The following is an 18265-nucleotide window of genomic DNA, read 5'->3' on the forward strand; positions in this document are numbered from 1 at the left end:
TTGGTTTTTGAATTTAAATTAACTCTAGCAATTAAGATATCTTGACTTGTTTCTCCTTGTTGGTTGGCTATTGTTGTTAAGAGGTCTAAATATGGAAGCTATAGCACTATATTTGATACTCAGAGGTAATCATTGAAGTTCTTAACAAGAAATAATGGACTGCTTATGACTTTTGAAATGACATGCAAAATATATATATGCTATTCAATGCTTTTCTTGCCATTTTTTTTTCTGATGGAACCTACCACTCTTTAGGTGTCTTTCAAGGGCAAATCTTGCACCTTCATTATGGGCATAGTGGGTTTAAATTTAGTGTTCATTAGTTTGTATTTTTAGTTGTTTCTATCAATTATTCGTATCACATTTTGTAATAAATTTTTGCTGTATTTAATGCAGGAGACCCAGCTTTTAGCATATCGAAGAAATATTCAGGATCTCCTTTGTGATTCAAGTATGCATTTGCACCTATATTTGTTGGGCAAATCAAAAGCTGCTCTTTTTATATCTAATGCTTTTCAAGATATACTTAATTCGTGGGAATTGATTTCATTGCACAATGCCAGGCATGATCCCCTACCCTGAACCTTACCAGAACATGTACCAGCAGCGTCGGTTGGGTACCCTGGGTGTTGAGTGGCATCCTACTTCAGTAAATTTTGCAGTTGGCCCAACTTACAATGTTGATACTGGTGATTATCAAATGCTGCCAATTGTAGACCTGGATAGATGGGCTGAGCCTTTACCAGAATTCATAGATGCCATTGACTGGGAACCGGAAAACGAAGTACAAAGTGATGATACTGATTCCGAGTACAATGTCACCGATGAATATTCAAGTGAAGGGGAACATGAGAGTTTAAGCAGCAGTTCCTCTGGAGAGCCTGTGTGCAGTGCAGATGACAGTGGGGACCATAATAATGAGTGCCTCCGGAGATCTAAAAGGAAGAAGCACAAGTCGGAAGTAAGAAATACTACAAAGAACTTATTCATTTTCCCATTTGCTCTTGCTTAAATTTGGCTTCTTGTTTGACAGGTGGAGTTCACAACTTCTTCTGGGAGGCGTGTTAAAAGAAGAAACTTGGACGAGCATGATGGCACTACTTTATCAAGGACTCATAGACTGCGGAGGTCAAGAAGTGGCTGGTTGGCTTCAAGGAAAAAATCATCTAAATCAAAGTCATTGCGGCCTCAGAGGCGCGCTGCGCGCAATGCTCTTAATTTATTTTCTAAAATAACTGGAGTTTCTACAGATGGGGAAGATGAAGATGACTCGGAGAGCAGTTCCTCAGAAAGTGAATCGATGCTTCCAGATTCAAACACTCAAAGCATGGAGTCTGACAAGTCAAGGCAGAATAACCAGATAAAGCATGCAAAAGAGAAGGAAGTCTCCAGAGTTGAGTGTGAAGATGTTGCAAAACCTTCTGCACTTGCTGAATCTCAGGCAAATGTTGGAAGCAAGAGGAGATTGGTCCTTAAATTGCCACGTCGTGATCAAAAAGCTGTTTTGTCTTCTAAGAAAACGAGACTTGAATGCGATGAACAGGATGTTCTTGTTGACTCATTAGCTAAAGCAAATACTGATGTAGCTAACCCAAATAGAACATGTGAGCCAGCACATATTTTTGGCAACACAGCTGATGATATCAGAGAAATAGGGCTAACTGAAAAGTCAGACCAGCTTAACTTGTCTGCAGCTTACCAGGGTAGCACAATCAAATGGGGAGAAGTAAAGTTGCGCTCTTCTAAACGTCTGAGATTGGGCGATGGTTCGCTGACAGAAACATGGCCTGCAAGTAATGCATGTCCAGATGGTCCTAACATAGTTGGAAGTGACACTAATGGACATCTCAAATCTGAGGATGAGTATGGAACATCCTCTAATTCCAGGATCCGAGCTCATGGAAACAGTATTGGCAGAATGAGATGCAGAGATAAAGCACAAGTTGAAGATGGTGTTTCACATGGATTGGATGGTGCAAGAGTTGAAGAGCTTTCTTCTGATAGGAAGGGCAAGTCTTCAGAACTTCCGCAGTCGTCACCATATATTGACCAAGAGAACAAGGTTACAATCCGAGTCACGTCTAATGGCAACAGAATTGAGTCAGCAACACATATGGATGAGGAACACCAAAATAGCTATCAGAACAGTGAATCCAGGGGTATTGCTGTTCGCCTAGAAGGATCTGAAGTTGTGAACGATAATAAAAATGGCTACATATTTAGCAGTAAGAATAGTGCTGACCATGATCAGGTGGAGAAAAATGCTCAGCCCAGCTATCTTAAGGTAAGGATCAAATCAAGAGAACTAGCCAAGGAAACCAGCAGTTCATCTTCCAAGTTAAAAGCTATTGCAGTTGAAGATCTTAGGAGCTCTGAGTGTGAACTAATGTCCAACAGTCCAACAACAAATGAACAAAATGGAGTTTCTGGGATGCGTGAAGAAGATGAGGGTACTAGTGGACAGAATCCAGAGCATGGTGAATGGAATAATGGATCAGAAAGCTTGGAGACATGGGCAAATCAAAATGCCGAGCCATCCATTTCACATGATTCAAAGAAGATGCATGCAGAATCCTATATTAAGAAGTACAATGTTGTGTATAAAAGGTCAAAGTCATTCAGGGGTAGGAAGAACTCTAATGGTGGTTTCCATGGAATGGATGATAGCACGTGGAATTGCAACAACCAAGGTGGAAATATGAAAGTCAATCTCAGTGATGCTATGGCTGATGGCATCCGTCAAACAAGATCCATGGGTACAAGGGCAAGCATGGATGAGATTACACCTAGGACAAGTAGTTTCCGAGTGAAACAATGTCATGGTTCTTTAGAAACATCTAGAACTGGAGGAAGATCAATACTAAATGGTGGCGATGAACTTCTATGTGATCAATGGAAGCCAACCTCAAATATGACTGTTGGTTTACGGTCTACCCGAAACAGAAGAGAAAATTATAGCTCTACTGACTCGAGACCTTTAGATAAGCGAAAATACCAACCATTATGTAGACTTTCATGGTTGATGTTGTTAGAGCATGAAGAGAGCTATCGATATATTCCCCAACAAGGTGATGTGGTTGCATACTTGAGACAGGTAATTATTGGTTGTAGTTTGGCACAATATGATCTTTGCAAGCGTGTGTTTGTGTGTGTATAAAGTTACCATCATCTGTTTATGTTCATAACTTCCATTTCAGGGCCATGAAGAATACATCAAAGCTTCCCGTTTGCATGGAGCAGGGCCTTGGAAATCGATCAAAAGCTTAAAAGCTGTAGAATTTTGCAAAGTTCAGGGCTTTGATTACTCTACTCTTCCTGGATCTGGGGAAAGCTGCTGCAAACTTACACTTGAGTTTATAGATCCTTCTTCGAGTGGGTTTGGTAAAGCTTTCAGGATCACTTTGCCTGAGCTTGTTGCTTTCCCAGACTTCCTTGTGGAAAGAACGCGTTATGATGCTGCCATTGAGAGAAACTGGACGCACAGAGATAAGTGTCAGGTATGGTGGAGGAATGAGGATGGAGATGGTGGGAGTTGGTGGGAGGGTCGTATTTTGGCAGTAAAGACTAAATCTTCTGACTTTCCGGAGAGCCCATGGGAGAGATATGTTATACAGTACAGAAATGATTGTTCTGGACAGCATTTACATAGTCCTTGGGAACTTCATGATGCCGATAGCCAGTGGGAGCATCCCCATATTGATGACATGGCCAGGAGCAAGTTGTTATCCAGTATTGCCAAGATAGAGCAAACCTCAATCAGGAATCAGGTGAACCTGATATGTGCATTGAAGCTTTTCTTTTCCCTTTTTCCCCTTGTGACGTGGTATATGGATTTTATTTTATTTTACTTTTTCTGTGCTTCAGGACTGTTATGGTATCCAGAAACTGAATCAGGTAGCACAGAAGTCTGATTTTCTAAACAGGTACTGCTAATATCTGTACTTGTTATGGCGGCGGTTTATGATTAGTTGCACAGTTTAGGATGCTATTGACTGTAGAAGTGAGAGAGCAACCTTATATGTTAATAGATTCTGCATGCTGTATCTACTAGGTTCTTTTATTTCCAACTATATATGCATTTATTGTTATTTATCGGTATCCATTTTTCTTCTGATTGAGGGGATATGCTGACTGTACTTCAAAGACCTGAATGAATGTTGGGCCTCATGTTGGGGCATAATTGACCATGGTAAAGATGAGGTTCTGTTTGGCTGGTTCAGAAGCAAGTGAACTAATGTGGATGTGTAGTAACTAGTGAGCTTAGCTGCTTAGGGAAAATAGCGAAGTAGAAAATGATGATGACACCATGAAATTGTTGGGACTTACGAAAGCATGGGTGAAAACTTGAATAGAGATGGTAGAATGTATTGAAGGACGCATGCCATGTTAAGGTAGTTATATGGCTTGTGTCTGTAGTAGCATTTTGCAGGACTTGGGATTAAAAGATGGATATAAGATGTGTTTGTGTAATTGTGGTTATGGTTTGTCTGTGCAAACTCGTAAGTTTGAAAAACCACCTGCCTTCCATGAAAATGTTATCTGACGTGCTATAAGCTTCTGTGCAGAATATAAAACTAGGGAGGGAGGCTTGTCCAGATGATGAATTTATATTTTTAATTCCCTTTTTCATTTTTGCTCAAGCATTTGGATCATTAAAATTTTTCGATTTACATTATGCCTACAGGTTCCCTGTTCCACTGTCCCTTGAGGTAATCAAGAGGAGATTAGAAAACAATTATTATCGCACTTTGGAGGCAGTAAAGCATGATGTCTCAGTTACACTTTCAAATGCTGAGTCCTACTTTGGCAGAAGTGCAGAGATGACGATGAAGATGCGACGACTGTCTGATTGGATCACACGCATTTTTTCATCTTTGTAGGATGTGGAACATTTTTGTAGAAGATGCTCTCTGATGAGGTTTAGGCTGCTGCTTTTCTGTAGATAAGTCTTTTTAACTCGTAGTTTCACATGCTGGCAGTCATTTACCCATTGATCCAATTTTTTTTTTTTTTGGGTGGGGGGGTGGGGGTGGAATTGGTTTTCCTTTGGGAAGATTGTTTTGAGGGCCCTCTAGAGGAGAGGATGTTCAGAGAGAGAGCTGGTGCGGGGAAACAACCCACCAGATTCATTTATGTATAGATCCATTTCCATTATCAATAAAAAGAAAAGAAAGTAAAGCTTGTTATTTTTCCCATTTTGCTCTGTCAGTGAACAGCTCTAATGTGTGCGTGGATGTGTTTTTTCTTGCCATTCTTTGGGGTCTCTCCTGGAGTGCATGTAATGTATATCGTAATTGCACAGGCAGCGAAGACGCGGTTTCATTGCTCAAATCTGTCATCATCATGGTAAGAAACCATCGCAAGTTCCGTTATCATGTTTGTAAAGCACTACTTAATTTACTTAGCCTCTCACAACCATCGGCCGAGTTGGCAGCAAATGTGTTCTTGCCGAAGTGCTTGTACGAGGTGGTAGCACGGTTAGAACGAAACTTTGTTTCCACCGGTATGCTCCAGGTTTCAAAATGCGTGGGCGTCGATTAAATGTGGGGATCGGATGCCTTCGGTTTGAACTCGTACAGTGAAAGCGTCATCTGGTCTGCTGATATTTAGGTGGTGCAGATGTAACGTACTCACACATGGGATAACCTATGAGTAGAGAGAGTATGAGTAAAAACTTGTCTATCCATATCGAACATTCTTCAGTGAAGGTTGCTACGCGGGTGAGGTCTTTCTCTCCCCTCTCTTTTCTTTTTCTGAAGTGGAAAAAAAAAAAAAGGGTGCTTGTACGACCTTCAAAACAATACCAGCCCATCCGATATGACGCTGCTTTCCAGTCCGCTGCCCACTTCGCCCGCCTCCGCCGTGTTGCCCGCACAGACGAACACCAAGCTCGACCTCCCCTCCGCTGCTGCCGCCACCCTCGCCCTCGATCCCGCCCCCTTGGTCGTCACCTGCACTGTCCTTATCTCTATAGCCGCAAAGAACCTTCAGCAACCTCCTCGCTCTCGCTCTGCTCCACTTCGTCGCCATGCTCTCTAGCCTTCTCCATGGCTCTGAATCAACTCCGTGGCTTGTTAAAGGATTCAACTCAGATCTCCAAGCACTTGGAGAACTCTCGCTCTCATTTGCAGATTCACTCCATGGAAACATGAGCTATACTGCTCACCAGCTGTTCGAACAAATCTTCGAGCCGGACCTCTTCATGTGAAATCTTCCTATAGCTCCGTACCGTCTCGTGCTAAAATTACTGGATAGGCTCATCATGCTAAAATTCTCTCTCGTTTTTCAGGACATTCACAAAATTATTGATGATTGCGTTCAGGAAGAATATTCTCTGCAACACCTTCAATTACAAAGAATAATTTGATCCTTAATTTGTTGGTTTTGATTCCTACTTTCCTTGAATATAATAATCCACAGAGGTCCAAGCTGCCAGTTTCACTTTCTTGTCATGAGTTGTGGTCAATGGAGAATCAGATTAACATCTGCAAAATTGATCAAAGGCATCATAAAAATCTATGTGTCACTGTTCAACCACATGGGATGTTCAGGCTTGGCATAAATGTATCGGTAAATACAGAACGCTGTAGAAATTAAAGAACAACCCAATAAATAAAGAAGTAATTTAAAAGACAGATTCTGGCAACCTTCTCTCTGTTACTTTTCTATATCCTTTTCTGGATTCTATAGAGTTTTTATGTAAAAACCAGATGCATTAATAATATCAGATGAAAGGAATGCTCAAGATGTCTTTCTATATTAAAAAAAAAAACAAAGAAGGCTTGAGCTTAATATTCATTAGTCATATAGAACAATTTACACCACAAACTCTCTCTTTTTCACTGGTCATTCTTTGCTTCATGAAGACACATACCTCGCAACTACTCTGAATCAAACAAGGAAAGCACATCACAATTTAAAAAAATATTGGCCTAAAAGTCTGTGGTAATCAGATTTACATGCTTCTCTCTTTCATCTGGCAAAAAACAGAATTGTTATGCATCACCTATATACTATCGTCCAAACCATGGTATGCCGTATCATACTGAATCGGACGGTACCAAGCATACTGACACTATACTAGTATGGGGTCTGATATCAAGACGGCGAACCTTAGTCCGCACACATGATCTTATTACAACATATATGACATATACGAGCAAGATCATACCCAGAAGAAAACAGCTTCTGGATGGTTGCACACAGCACATCGAACAGACTTAGTACGAGGGAGAGTTGGGTCTGCTGCTGCATCTTGCGGGACTTGTGTGCGTTTTCCACTGGAGTGATGTATTTCATTTCTATCAGACACAGTTGTTGTCAGCAACCTTCTGACAGCAAAAATGCCTCCTTCAGAACATTGATGAGCAGAAATACATAAAAAGATAGAAAAGAAAATGCTACGCAAACACTGATGAGGCGCTAAGAACACATATGGAGGAGATGTTTCTTATGTGGCAATGCAACAAAAAAGCTTGCATGCGAACAGTGGAAGAAAGCATTATTTGTTAATTACAAATGAATGAGCTCCTCTGTCATCACCTATAACAACTCCACGTTTCCTCAAAAAAAAGAAAACAAAAAAAGGTTGAGATTGGCAGAGAAGAAAGTGCATGATGAATTTCATAAAGAACTCATACTGAACATATATCAAAGAAAGCTTAAGTGCCAACACATAAAAAAACTGAAAAAGAAAAGTTTATCTGCCATTAGTTAAACATGGAAAGGTCTAATTCACTTCCAAAATGGTTATCAAGGGGGGATAATCACATGTTTTAGATCTTCAGGTACATGCTACCTATACATATTTAGTCAAGAAATTGGTTGCAGGACAGACGAAGCTGTTGAATAAGAAGTGGATAATAAAGAATCAAATTTCCTATGTCATGCAAGTGTACAGGACTTGCTTTTGGAGAGATAAATCATGTATACATATAAGCAAGTTATAATTGAACCTTAATCCTCCAAATCATACCACCTTTTATAAAGCATTGATGTCATATGAAATGGTTTTCTTGTATTATGTATCGCAGTTAAAAGCATGAACAAAATATATAAGGAAATATTTTGTCTCTCACTGTTTATAAGATCCAAAGCATAGAGCATAATTCCACATTCTTCAATTCAACTGAACAATTCAAAAGGAAACAAATTGTCAAGAATAATCAAGGAAAAAGAATTGCTACGCGAAACGGACTTCCTCAGTCCTCAAAAGCATCTTACTGAAGTCCTCAAGAACAGCAATGAAAAGGATCAAACATGTGGTTCAACCTTGTCCTAGTCCACTAAAGCTTTCAAGAAATAATTTCCACAAAAGGTTGGACAAGCAATTCTTCAAAATCCTCTCCCTTGGGGAACGAGAGCAAAAAATAAGTAGACTTCATGAAACAATAAGCGTTTTCCTCCACAGAACTAATTGAAAAACTCTGCAAGGCTGCAATAAAATAGGCCCCATGGAATTCTCACCTTCCATCTCAGAGTTTGTCATGAACTGCCAATAAACTTCGGGCCTATTGGCACGATCTTCGAGCCTATTGCGTGGAAAACTTGAAGGATAGGCCTTGTTGGATTGTTAGAGAGATCCTACTAGAAATGGGTGACAAGAATCCATTTGTTTATAGTCACGCGTCTTTCTTATCCCACAAACACAAATAGCTCAGGCTATTAGATTCCATACTTATGATCAAGTTAGACAAAGGAATTGAAACCAACGGACATTGCTTTGAACTAGTGAATTGCACATGTTGACTGCAAGCATATTTGATTGATGTCATTTATCAAGTAAATTTTATTTATCCATTTCAACCGACACGAATGACTCAAAGAGCTCACAAGAATATAGTGCCCATGACAAGTCCGAGGATAGCACCAATTGACAGTCGGCTTCTCAGAGATGTGCTTGCCGATGCATGAAAGACTTTCTTGTGTGAGATAGATGGCCCTTCAGATGCATCCGAGGCTGGCTCGTCTGCTTCTGGAGAGTCGGCAGGGGTGTCAGCGCTTTCTCCTGGAGCATTCGCAGGGGCATCAACAATATCCTCTTCTGGAGACTCTGTAGGAGCATCTTCTGCCTCTGGAGCCTCCGCCGAAGGTTCGGTCTCCTTTGGCGGGGATGATATAGGGGCGATGTGTGGTGCACCATCAATGCCAGGTGGGATGATGGGCTCAGAAATATGGAGGACTGAAATATTGTATGGCATTGCCACAACCTTCTTAATCAGGGTGGAGGTATGTGGGGCTCCTCGGATGGCCGACCCAAACACCACAGACTCCCCAGCCTTGTGAGTGACGTTTAGGAACCCCATTCTGTTGGTAGCAATGCCGGTGGTTTGGAAGAGGGTGGTGAGAATGAAGCTCTTGCGTGGTATGTTGTTGATCTTTCTGATGTCATAATAGTCGAGGATAACATGGACTCCCATGACATGCTTCAGGCTTTCTTCGGGGAGGGAGGAGATTGCAGACATTCTAGAGTTGTCAACGACGAGAACGGTGATTGTTTGACGGTGGTTGATTTCATGAACAAGCTTCGTCTGGTTGAGGTAGTTGCTAAAGGTGGCAAACTCGGGGAATGGCTCAAGAATTGCTGTAATGTTGAAGGCCATGGCGGAGGATAAAAGGAGGAAGGGAAGAAGGAGGACCACAATTTGGGGCTTAGGGGCCATCTTGGTATGTGTTTGGTTTGCAGGAGGAGATTGTGGTTTGGTAGGGTGAGGGAAGGAGTTGATGGAATTTATAAGGAGAGCAACTTAAGGAGGGGAGAGAGGATCGGTTAGAGTTGCTATATTTGGAGTTCGGAATTAACTGTTTGCAAGTCTGTTCTTTATTGGATCACAACTATCAAGGATGAACTGGATAAAAGGTTAAAGTTATCATGACAGCTTAAAAGAAAACTATTCCAACACCAAACTTGGTGCTAGATTTAGACTTCAAAGATATTTAGGCCGGTAGAGATGACTTGTTAAAGGTGGGACCATTCAATAATCTGTTAATTTGCATGGCTCGTAGACTCATGACGTGACTTGATATGCTATGGTAAGCATAGTCAACCTATCCAAGTTGCCATAATTCATCGAATGCATGAGATATATCATGAGAATTCTCACAAATAGGGCGGTGCCAACCAACTTGCCATATTGTCATATATAATTTCTAACTTTTCTTCAATCAAAACCTCCACACTACCAAGTTAGACATCTTTTAGCAAAGAAGGTAAGTTATTTTCGGTGGCATTATCTTCATCTACTAGTAAAGTCACTTGATGGTAATCCCAAAGAGGGGGACTGAAATCCAAGCTCCATCAAGTTACAATGTCTAGTGTTTGTGTGAAGTCTTTATCTTCATTTTTTGGCTAATGACCTAAGATCCCTTTTTGCTAAAGGAAAAAATGAAAAACTTCTTTCATCACAAGGTAGTTTGCCCAAGATATCATTTTTCCAATAACAGAAAAAAAATGGAGGACAAGTTGGCATTAATGACTTCTTAAAAGAGAATAAATACGTTAAAATTTTAATTTGAAAAACCAACAACGCCAACTTCTAGCAAAATACTTAATATGCTAAAAACAACTTAAATTTCTTGGGTTTGTAAAAACTGGCTCATATATTGAGAAAATTGCTTATAGACTTTACAACCATATCTCATGAAAGATCATGGCATATACTTGAATATAGAACTTTGTAAAATTGGCCAATTCCTAGTACTAGACAATGGGTCTTGTTCGGGTTGCAGCAACCGGTTCTAATTGGTTGACTTGGTCTAGTTGAATAATCCAATCAATTTAGCGAAACGAGTCGGTTGAGCATTCGTGTTGAATTATTTTATATCGGTTATTTAGGGGACAAAATATGCAAGTATCTTACATTCTCGATCGGCTCGGGCAGAGAAAGTTGAATATGGTCAGAATTTAGGAAGGATCCAAATGGGTTTGCCACGCACCCGCCTCCGCGGGGCGCGTGCGGCACCCAGTGCCTACATGGGAGCCACATGAAGGAGGAACACGAGGCTTCCTTGCCAAATATTGTCTGGTTCCGGAGCCCGCACGCGCGCCGCACACACCGCTCAGAACCCTCCCCGATTTTATTTTCCACTCAAAATGCGTCTGCAGGATTTGGAGACACCCGCCTCATATGCCCGAACTCTGCAACGAGTCTTTCCGATGTGGGACAATTGGGCCTCACAAGGTTAGTGCAAAACAGTTAACATGAATTAGGTTTGGATAATTCAGATTTGGTTGGGCTATCAAGAATTAATCCAAACCCCGCCCAACATGCACTCTCATGGAATGCAAAGATAAGATGGCTCGTGCATACAATGTGAAATCCTCTGCAGCTTCAACCTTAGCTAGTGCACCAACTAAGATGGTGGTAAAAAATCTACAGTATCATCATTATCTTTCTAATGCCAGTGAGGAGACCTTGCATTGTCCAATAGTCTTCAAAAGGAGCAAGAAGAAAATACATGGATTAAACCAAATTGAAATTCCCAGATCTCTTCCAACTACGGCTCCCATGATCTCATCTCTGCTCCCTGATGAGTGGAATTGATTTCTTATGAAGATAAATATGATCAAATTTGTTTCATGGATCGTCATCCGTGGTCACGAGGAATAAGAAAATATTGTGCGCTTGTGGTGATGTTGAGGAGTGATATCATGACTCCTAAGAATCAATGTGATATGATATACTGACACGATCTTCGAGCCTATTGTGTAGAAAACCTGAAGGACATGCCTCCATGGATTGTTGGAGAGATCCTACTAGAAATAGGTGACAAGAATTCATTTATTTAAGACAAACACAAATCACTCAGGTTATTAGATTCTATACTTATGATCAAGTTAGACAAGTCTTAAGGGATTGAATCCAACGGACATTAATTCCTTTGAACTAGTGAATTGCACATGTCGACTGGAAGCGTATTTGATTGACGTCATTTATCAAGTAAATTTTATTTATCCATTTCACTTGACGCAAAGGACTCAAAGAGCTCACAAGAATACAATCCACATGACAAGTCCGAGAATAGCACCGATTGACAGTCGGCTCCTCAGAGATGTGCTTGCCGATGCGTGAAAGACTTTTTTGCGTGAGATAGATGGCCCTTCAGATGCATCTGAGGCTGGCTCGTCTGCTTCTGGAGAGTCGGCAGGGGTGTCAGCGCTTTCTCCTGGAGCATTTGCAGGGGCATCAACAATATCCTCTTCTGGAGACTCTGTAGGAGCATCTTCTACCTCTGGAGTCTCCGCCGAAGGTTCGGTCTCCTTTGGCAGGGATGATATAGGGGCGATGTGTGGTGCACCATCAATGCCAGGTGGGATGATGGGCTCGGAAATATGGAGGACTGAAATATTGTATGGCATTGCCACAACCTTCTTAATCAGGGTGGAGGTATGTGGGGCTCCTCGGACGGCCGACCCAAACACCACCGACTCCCCAGCCTTGTGAGTGACGTTTAGGAACCCCATTCTGTTGGTAGCAATGCCGGTGGTTTGGAAGAGAGTGGTGAGAATGAAGCTCTTGCGTGGTATGTTGTTGATCTTTCTGATGTCATAATAGTCGAGGATAACATGGACTCCCATGACATGCTTCAGGCTTTCTTCAGGGAGGGAGGAGATTGCAGACATTCTAGAGTTGTCAACGACGAGAACAGTGATTGTTTGACGGTGGTTGATTTCATGGACAAGCTTCGTCTGGTTGAGGTAGTTGCTAAAGGTGGCGAACTCGGGGAATGGCTCAAGAATTGCTGTAATGTTGAAGGCCACGGCGGAGGATAAAAGGAGGAAGGGAAGGAGGAGGATCACAACTTGGATCTTAGGAGCCATCTTGGTATGGGTTTGGTTTGAGTGGCTAGTAAGGAGGAGATTGTGATTTGGTGGGGTGAGGGAAGGAGTTGATGGAATATATAAGGAGAGCAACTTGGGGAGGGGAGAGGGGATTAGTTAGACTTGCTTTATTTGGGGTTTGAAATTAACAACTTGTGAGTCTCTTCTTTATTAGATCGCAACCATCAAGGATGAACTGGACAAAAGGTTTTAGTTATCGGGACAGCTTAGAAAGAAACTGTTTTGACCCCAAACATAGTTCTAGATTTGGATTTCAAAGAAGTTTAGGCCGGTAGAGATGACTTGTTAAAGGTGGGACCATTCGATTAGTCTAATAATTTGAATGGCGGGTAAACTTATGACCTAACTTGATATGGTATGGTAATTATAGTTAAACTATCCAAGTTGCCAGTTCATCGAAAGCATGATGTATATCATGAGAGTTCTCACAAATAGGATGGTGGCAACCATCTTGCGATACTGCCAAATATAATTTCCAACTTTTCTTCAACCAAAACCTCCACACTAAATTTGACATCTTTTAGTAAAGAAGATTAAGTTATTTTTGGTGGCGCCATCTTTATCTACTTCTAAAGTTACTTGATGATAATACCAAGAGCTGGACTGAAATCCAAGCCCCATCAAGTTAGAATGTTTTTAGTGGTTTTTGTGGAGACATGTCTCCATTTTTTGGCCTCTCTCATGTGGCTTTGATTGTGCTATTCTTCCAGAGTCTGAGTCCGGTCCAAGTAACTTTAGGCTCCGATGGCTACCCATTTTACATTACACCAAGCACACGGAATTGCCAGACATTACGGGCTAATAGCTTACTCAATGGTTCTCTTAATTTCTGCAACCGTGCCTAGAATAAAACTATAATAGATCTTGCGAATATATGCAGTCAAATGGTTCATATGGGTGAGACAACCAAATATGTGTGATCAGCCCGACCAGCGCGACTTGCTCTTGCGATGACTTTAGAATAAATATTAACTAATATCTCTTTTTCGATTATTTCAATTGTGATCACGATTCATTTCATGAACTTATTAGTCTACGAAATCGTAGGATTACGTGATTCATCGGAAAGAGGGATGATAGCCACTTTTTTCTCTATAACAGGATTATTAGTTTCTCGTTAGATTTCCTCGAAGGCCGAGCTAAGCAAGCATGCATGCATGCATGAGCATGTGTGTGGACAAAATGGCCCATGGGCCTTTATCCAACATTTTGACCGTATACCAACTTAACTTGCATCCGGCCTTCTGGTTGGGGATGTAGATAGGCTAGCCTGCATGCCAACTCTTACGCTATTTGGGCCCGGTCTTCATGCCAAGGCCATTAAAATTTTGCAAATCCTTAGCCCTCACTCAGTATTGCGTCTCTTCTCCTAGTATGGGACTAATGATCTTGATGAACAAATTCAAATACAAAGCTTTCATGATCGAACTTTCAAGAAAAGAAAAAAATGATCTAAAATTATTCTAAAACAAAAATCATATAACATGAGCAACAAGAGATTAGCCCTTGCCTCTATGTGTTGTCGAGTAAAAAGATCTAGAGTATTCTGCAACCTATATTATGCTAACAGCAATATTGAGATTTGCATCGTTAGGAATTGGTAGTCTAGGCTAATAGTTTTTGCGAATCCGTATTATGTTAGGAATACAGAAGTTTTCACATAGAAATATCGTGAGTTTTGTATAGTTTTATGATATGTTTGTATTCATGTATTTATAATATACAAACACCGTGCGTATCTATATACACTCATCATTGTGCATATTTACATACACATATATATTTAATAAATTCATAATATAAAAAATATTTGATAATAAAAATATTACGAATAAATTAAATACGATATACGTATAGGAACATAATAAAGAATTTCAACCACACTCAGGAGCAATGATGACATAACCCAAAACACAGACATTATATACCCAGAATTTTTACAAAATAACAGGTGAACATTTTGAATTATATATTTTTTATTTTTAAATTTAAAATAATAAAAATTATTTATAAATATAAATGATTATACGTGGATGTAGTACAAGCATTCAGTAGCCAATTCTAAATTGAGGTAACTAGCTTGCTTCCCTGTTTCAACTGGAAATTGCTCCTTGGACCATGGGATATAAATTATGACACGAAGCCAGCTTTTACTTGGGAGATCTCTGAAATGCGTTGGATATATTTACAGTAACTTGTGAAGCGCAGCACCTTAAGACACCTTACTGATCCTTCTACATTTTATTTTTTTATAAACAGAGAATGTTCTTGAAGTGATGGCAATGATGCATCATACAACCAATCAACTAGACTTGCAAAAATATTTTAACTCGTTAGATTGAGTCGGATTAGGAGCATAACTTACATGTGGTAGAAACAGAGAGAACAAATTGAAAATGTTCTCAAAAATTAAGAAGGGCATATTAATTTCAAAACATGACCTCCAAGAATAATGTGGTTTTTCCTTTATGCATGGATCGTTTCTGCCAGCATTCTCAAATGTAGCTGACTGTCGAGTTTCCATTTTGGCAGGAGAGTAACAAATCACAGTTCAAAAAATCTCGAGCAAAGAGGATCTACTTTTCACCTGTGAATGAGATGTTCTTCCGTGCTACGTACTAAAGAATTATAACTAGAACGGATATGGCTGTTGAGTGGGAGAGTTGAGTCAGAGCTACCATTATAATGGAATAGAACAAGAATTGAAGTTCTAGCATATGAAAATAGCAAGTGGAGCAAAGAGAAGTACACCATGCTCCTATCCAAACAAGAACAGAAAAAGAAAAAGGAAAAAAAAACTCCACCACCATGCATGCTCTCAGATCCCAGAAGATTTTGAGTTGATGGCATGCCTTGATTGGAGCTAATTACGGTCCCTATCACTTCCAGATAACTTCATTGTCAGCTTTAGAATATGCCAGTAAGTAGATTTGCAGCGGTGGAAAGTGCAGCACCAGTGATTGCACACTGAACAATCTGCTCATGAGAAGTGTCGTCAGAGGTCAGAGCCAATGCTGCTCCAGTGATTGCACCAGCAACTGCACTATTCTTCTGCAAAGACCAGCAAACACATGGCCATATCATTGCACCATCAAACTAATTTAGCATAACATACACAGATGAGTCTCAAAACCCAAACCTTTAGCGTACTTAAACTAATGATCATTTAGCTATGGACTCATTAATTTTAGCCAAAGCTGATTAGTAACAGCAACAACAGGCTTGCTTACATTACGCAGGAACATAACCTCCTTGACCTAGATTTCGTGGAAGCTATCCAATTATATATTCTCATAATCCATTCTTGAATCTTGAGAGAGACACTGTAGCTATGTCTTTTTCTCGTGTGCCATCCTAAAAGCTAGTTATCTAGTGGACCATACAGTTATTTAATAGAATATATACTTTTATTCGACATGCAAAGAGTCCCACTAAGCTCCGTAACCATTAGATTCATCAAGGACACAAGATTTGAGCATAGCAGCCATGTTTTAGCCCAAAAATGAAGCAAATAAAAGATTGGAAACTAACCCAATCATGAGATCCTCGAACCTCCCTCAAGCCATATGTTACCCCAGAATACAAGCCAGCAGCCATTCCTGCAACAAACTCCTAGGTGTCACTGGTAAATAACATCACAATTCACCAACAACCATATATATCAAGGACTAAACTGCTCTGAGGATCACAAGTCTCGACAGAGAAAAAAAAATTTGGAGTGTTTATTTTTTTTCCCCCTCCTTCCCGAGCTCATCAATGATTTGAAGTCTGTAAGGTTGCAAGTGAATTCTCCTAAATACTAAAACGTGAAGACTTTTCTCATGTATTAATGCATATCATGACCAATCCATATTAGCTATTCACATATTTTATGAGCTCTTGATGATTCGGAGTCCAAAAGGCCACATGTGAAATTCCAACTTGGTTGGAGGTTATATTTGGCGCTTACAGTAGTGCTCATGAAAGATAGACTTTTCACAAACCAAAAGCATCTTACCCCACTGGAATGACTCTTTCCCGGTGTTTTTTACCTGGAAAACACACATAATAAGATTTTTATTAAAAAAAATAAGTTAGTGAGGAAACTCATTAAGAATATCAATATCTAAGCAGTCCAATTATTGAAAGAATATATTTTAATATCACCATCGCCTCCAGTGACTTGTTGCAGTTTTCCCCTGCAAGGCGGGACCAGTGGCAAAAGTGTTAAAACTCTTGAAACAAAAGCCCAACGCTTTTTTTAAGTTTGTCTCTCTACTTACCTCTCAGGTCGGAAAGCCTATGCCTCTTGCCGCTCGTCATGTCCGGCGGCATCGCACCAGGATCCACCCCGGCACCTGAAACCCAAAACAACAAAAGAAAAAAAAGGGTCATCTCACCTTGTGGTTAGCAGATCCCGATTCGGATACTAATCGGGGCGAGTAAGCGCCGTACCTTCCACCGCGGTGAAGTAGGCCTCGCGCGAGACCGCCTGGATCGCGCCGATCTGGGAGAGCAAAACCGCGAAAAATAATTACGTACAGGCCGACGTTTCGTCGGAAAACGGTGGGAGGGGAAAGGAAGGGAATAGTAAAGCGTGAAAAGACGGGAATACCCCGGCGGCCTTGACGAAGCTCTCGGCGACGCGGTTGAGGAGGGGGTGGCCCAAGTCGAAGAACCAGCCCTTCTCGAGGCTCCGGATCTCGCCGAGCAGGTTGCTGTTGCTACTCATCTCCCCGCCCCGATAGCAGAAGCCTAAATTACTTGAGAAGATGAGGAGAGACTGAAGAGAGTAATGGAAGAAGGGAGAGACGAAAGGAAGGAGAAGAGCGCTTGAGGGGGAAGGGCTTCCTGCCACGTGTGGTGGACGATGGCACGTGTCAAGGGAGGAGTTGGTCGAGGCATTTTTCCAGGGATTGGTTCCGACACGTGCACTAGGGAAGGAGACGGGAATTTTTAACAAATATGGTCGACTTCACTTTTTTAACGGAAATATGTGGATAGAAATTATCTCAGGATGGTCTCTAGAGAGAGACAGATGAAGACTGCTACTGGCTGCTGAAATTTCAGGCATTTATTTATTTATTTATTTTTCTCTTACAGATTTTTCTTGTTAAAGGAAATGACTTGGCTAACTTTAGTCTAGGATAGTAACATACATTTAACAGAACTAATATAATCTGCTTTAAAAATTTATGGACAATGGAGTCTTTAAATTAGTTAATCAACAGCTTAAAAGAGCACTTCTTCGAGCATTTTTGATCATAGCAGGCAAAGTTTGATCAGCACTGAGTCTTCTCTTTCTGAGAGTATTCTTTGGTTTTGTTTGGTTTGAGGTGCTAAGAAGCTATTGGAGCAGGCAGCAGACTCCTAACTGATCAATTCAAAGTCATGATAAAGAAAGACGCTGGAGTGTAGTATTGGCCCTCCAGTTATACCTGCAAT

At 40.7% G+C, this 18265-nt stretch overlaps 4 protein-coding genes across 10 annotated transcripts in view; 1 reads left to right on the forward strand and 3 right to left on the reverse strand.

Annotated features, from left to right (window-relative positions):
- The window catches only part of LOC103704651 (bromodomain and WD repeat-containing protein 3-like), a 29871-nt gene extending 24676 nt beyond the window's left edge, over positions 1-5195 (forward strand). For all 7 annotated transcript variants that reach the window (XM_008788022.4, XM_008788025.4, XM_026803673.2 and 4 more), the window contains 6 exons: positions 397-451; positions 564-961; positions 1034-3094; positions 3198-3767; positions 3865-3923; positions 4685-5195. In XM_008788022.4, the coding sequence (XP_008786244.1) occupies positions 397-451; positions 564-961; positions 1034-3094; positions 3198-3767; positions 3865-3923; positions 4685-4880 (3339 nt within the window). In that variant the 3' untranslated portion in view covers positions 4881-5195. The remainder of the gene's footprint in view (positions 1-396; positions 452-563; positions 962-1033; positions 3095-3197; positions 3768-3864; positions 3924-4684) is intronic.
- Positions 5196-8773: 3578 nt separating this feature from the next.
- On the reverse strand, positions 8774-9693 carry LOC103704732 (fasciclin-like arabinogalactan protein 14). Its single transcript, XM_017842157.3, has one exon. The coding sequence runs from the start codon at positions 9660-9662 to the stop codon at positions 8829-8831; it is 834 nt and encodes a 277-aa protein (XP_017697646.3). The 5' UTR covers positions 9663-9693; the 3' UTR covers positions 8774-8828.
- Positions 9694-11986: 2293 nt separating this feature from the next.
- LOC103704731 (fasciclin-like arabinogalactan protein 14) lies at positions 11987-12820 on the reverse strand. The gene has a single exon (XM_008788144.1). It carries the CDS (start codon positions 12818-12820, stop codon positions 11987-11989), a length of 834 nt encoding a protein of 277 aa, XP_008786366.1.
- Positions 12821-15491: 2671 nt separating this feature from the next.
- LOC103704650 (outer envelope pore protein 16-2, chloroplastic-like) lies at positions 15492-18243 on the reverse strand. The gene is made up of 7 exons (XM_008788021.4): positions 17436-18243; positions 17276-17327; positions 17104-17178; positions 16988-17019; positions 16839-16872; positions 16373-16440; positions 15492-15892 (listed from the first exon to the last, which is right to left on the reverse strand). Exons 1-7 carry the CDS (start codon positions 17550-17552, stop codon positions 15749-15751), a joined length of 522 nt encoding a protein of 173 aa, XP_008786243.1. The 5' UTR covers positions 17553-18243; the 3' UTR covers positions 15492-15748.
- Positions 18244-18265: the final 22 nt, after the last annotated feature.

The sequence above is a fragment of the Phoenix dactylifera genome, unplaced genomic scaffold, assembly GCF_009389715.1.
Source record: "Phoenix dactylifera cultivar Barhee BC4 unplaced genomic scaffold, palm_55x_up_171113_PBpolish2nd_filt_p 000283F, whole genome shotgun sequence".
Classification (NCBI taxonomy): domain Eukaryota; kingdom Viridiplantae; phylum Streptophyta; class Magnoliopsida; order Arecales; family Arecaceae; genus Phoenix; species Phoenix dactylifera.